Source organism: Lipotes vexillifer, unplaced genomic scaffold (genome assembly GCF_000442215.2).
Source record: "Lipotes vexillifer unplaced genomic scaffold, Lipotes_vexillifer_v1.1 scaffold2079, whole genome shotgun sequence".
In the NCBI taxonomy this organism is placed as follows: domain Eukaryota; kingdom Metazoa; phylum Chordata; class Mammalia; order Artiodactyla; family Lipotidae; genus Lipotes; species Lipotes vexillifer.
Genome location: NW_006770328.1, coordinates 52943 through 56082, shown reverse-complemented (window position 1 = coordinate 56082; position 3140 = coordinate 52943). Strand labels below are relative to the sequence as shown.

At 52.0% G+C, this 3140-nt stretch overlaps 1 protein-coding gene across 1 annotated transcript in view; it reads left to right on the top strand.

Moving 5' to 3' along the window:
- The first annotated feature begins 587 nt into the window (after nt 1–587).
- The window catches only part of AEN (apoptosis enhancing nuclease), a 4358-nt gene continuing 1805 nt past the window's right edge, over nt 588–3140 (top strand). Inside the window, exon 1 of the mRNA XM_007446070.1 lies at nt 588–1100. Coding sequence (XP_007446132.1) covers nt 588–1100 — 513 coding nt within the window. The remainder of the gene's footprint in view (nt 1101–3140) is intronic.

The window sequence follows — 3140 nt, the reverse complement described above, 5'->3', positions numbered from 1 at the left end:
GTCTTGCGTTCACATTTCATAAATTTTTGTTTTTGTTTTTTTAAAAATAGGACATCATATATATGCCGTTTCTGTAACCTTTATTTTCTCATAGCCATACCTCTAAAATGTTTTGATGGTAATGGTATTGGAGGTAAGCTATGGCTTGGAGGTTGAGAGCATGGATTCTGGGTTCACATCAGCCTTTGTCTGTGTATTAATCGGGCAAGTTACTTAACCTCTATGCCTCAGTTTTTGTACCTGTAATATGAGGATAATAATGCTTTGTTCAAGTTGTTGAGAAGATTGAGTGATTCCATGTAAAGTACTTAAAACAGTGGTTTTGCAGGTGGTATCGATTGTATGAGTGCAATTATTATTAAAATAGGTCCTTGACTCCACCTGGGATGCTGAGACAAAGTGTAGGGCTCTGGGGCAGCCTGGCAGTAGAGCACTGCAGGGAGGGAGGACGAGAGATGGAGGGGCAGGGCTGGCCTGGGACACTCCTCACCCAGCCCCTCTGCCCTATGTGTTCTCTCCCCAGGCTGCTGCCCCGTAGGCAGATTACCTCCCAGACCTCCCTTGCCCTGAGCGGTGAGCTGATTGGGATGGTGGCCCGGGAAGCTCCTGAGTCTGCCCAGTGCCTGTGCCCTTCCCTGGCCAGCCTGAATGCCAAGGATGTGCTTCGGAGGAAACACAAGAGGAAGAGCCGACAGCACCAGCGGTTCATGGCCCGGAAGGCCTTGCTGCAGGGGTATGGGTTGCGGAACACACCCCTGGAGCCAGGATCCTCCCCAGGCACCGAAGCCGCCAGCAGTGTGAGGCAGCGTCCAAGGGCTGAATCTGCAGCTGCTCCAGGCAGCAGAAAGCCCATCCCCAGAGAATCTGCTGGGCCCTTGCCCAGCAAGTGCGTGGCTATCGACTGTGAGATGGTGGGCACGGGACCCCGAGGGCGGGTGAGTGAGCTGGCCCGCTGCTCCGTGGTGAGTTACCATGGCGAGGTCCTCTACGACAAGTACATCCAGCCTGAGATGCCCATCGTGGACTACCGCACTCGCTGGAGCGGCATCACCAGGCAGCACATGCGCAAGGCCATCCCCTTCCAGGTGGCCCAGAAAGAGGTGAGGGCAGGGCTGGGGGCTTGGGGTCAGTGTGATGGGCTGGGAAGAGCAGCCCCGGGCCTGAGTCAACACTTAGCCACTAGAAGCGAGAGACCATTGGGAAGTTACTTAACTTCTCCAAACAGTGGGTTTCCTCTCCATAGAAAAGGGTGAATAGAAATCCTGCCCTACCTGCGTGGAAGGGATGCTGGGGTGTCCCACGTGATAGTGTTTATGGAGAGGCTGCGCCAACTGTAAGATGCGAAACAGCTTCTTTTCTGTTATGAAAGCACTATGTGTCTGCCTAAAATTTGTAAAGCCCACAGTGCTGTCACCTTCAGGTGTTAAATGTTTTGGTATTTTTTTAATGTTAGTTTTTCATTGCTTTGAAAAACATTAGTGTTGGGACCACACTGACATGCCAGGAATACCCAAATGTCCTCGAGCATAGGAAACACCTAAATCCTTATTAATGATCTTGGATCCTTGTCCTCAGATCCCTCCGTAGAGATTCTGATCCTGCAGGTCTCTAGGCCTTGGGAGGGCTCTGATGTGTGTGTTCCTAAAAACCGTCATGCTGTGTAAACTTGCACGATAAAAACCCCAGAGCTGATGGGGAAAAGGGGTTAGGGACACAATGCCCAAAAAACTTCATTAATGATACCCCAAAAATAAAAAGATAGAAACCTAATAACAGTGGGAGCATAGTTTTGCACAGGTTGAGTGGTTGAGAAATGTGTAAGTATGGCACTCTGCCTTGAAAAGACCTGGAGTGCTCGGGGAAGTGGGTGTCGGGGTGGCGGCTTGCACTGTGGGAGGGGTTGAGGGAATTACCTGAAGTCAGGAAGTAGGAAGCCAGGTGCGGGCAGCACGCTGGTGAACTGCGCTGGCTGGTAGACTTCCAAGGCATGGGTGCTTTCTGGATTCCCCAGTGGCTCTGCTCAGCTAGATGAGGTTTCTGCATTCACTTTCGCCCTTCTGTTTCTCAAGGGCGAAATTTGCATTATTCTCAAATCGCATCCTAATATATCAACCGTGTTGGAACATTTTGCATTTTCAAACCAAACGTTGTAGCAGAACTACTTAACATTTCTGGTTTATTCTTGGGATGAGGTGCATTTAGGAAATACTAATATAAGTCATCTTGTGTCTTCCTTTTTCACATAAGATACACACTAAGGATTTCTTTCAAAAGGTTATTTATCAAGCAGGTTGATCAGGAATAGAAGCAGCAGGAAGGGAGGTAGGTGGTGAACCCTCCAGCTCCCTGTTGCTTCCCTCAGCCTGCCAAGAGCTGGACCACATTGGATCTGCCTGGACTCGGAGCCAGTGTGGAGTGTGCTGGGTGCCTTCCCACCGCATGGCTGTGTGTGTGTGTGTGTCTTTGTTACGGGGGGGGGGTGACTAGAGTGGGGTGGCCCGTCCCTATCACTAAAGTCTAAATGCACCTTATCCATATGCCGTGAAGGCTGAGTTTAGCAATAAACCACGCGTCACCAGCAGAGGCAGCTGTGGGAGGCTGGTGGCGGGTGATAAGGAGATGCCCGTGGCCCTGGACGTGGCCTCCCTAGGGCCTGAGGAGGGCGGGAGGCAGGAAGGAGAGGCGCGCATTGTGTAGCTGGTGAGAGCTGAGCCAGAGAGCATGTTTCGAGGGTGAGAAGCGGGAGTCCTGTACAGCAGAGGGGCAAAGGGATAGAATCCTGAAGATAAGGACCGTTCCATTAATGCTGTAAAAGCTGCCGTTGGTGATACGTCTCCAGTGCCTGGCACAGTTCTGGGACTTCACCCTGACACCCTTCTGTGTGCTGAGCCGGCACAGACATGGTTCCTCCATGTTACCATGAGCTCACAGTGGGGGGGCAGCCGGACAGGCCACGTGAAGCTGAATGTGTGCTTAGAAAATGTGGTGAATCCCCCGAAGGAGAGAACAGCGGGGGTCCTGATGGCGTTGGAGGAGGCCTGCTGATGTGTAAGCTGAGACCTGCCATGAGAGGAGTTGGTGGGGGTGGGGGGGGCTGGGGGGCTGGCGAGGTCTTCGGGCTGAGAGAGAAGAGCCTGTGC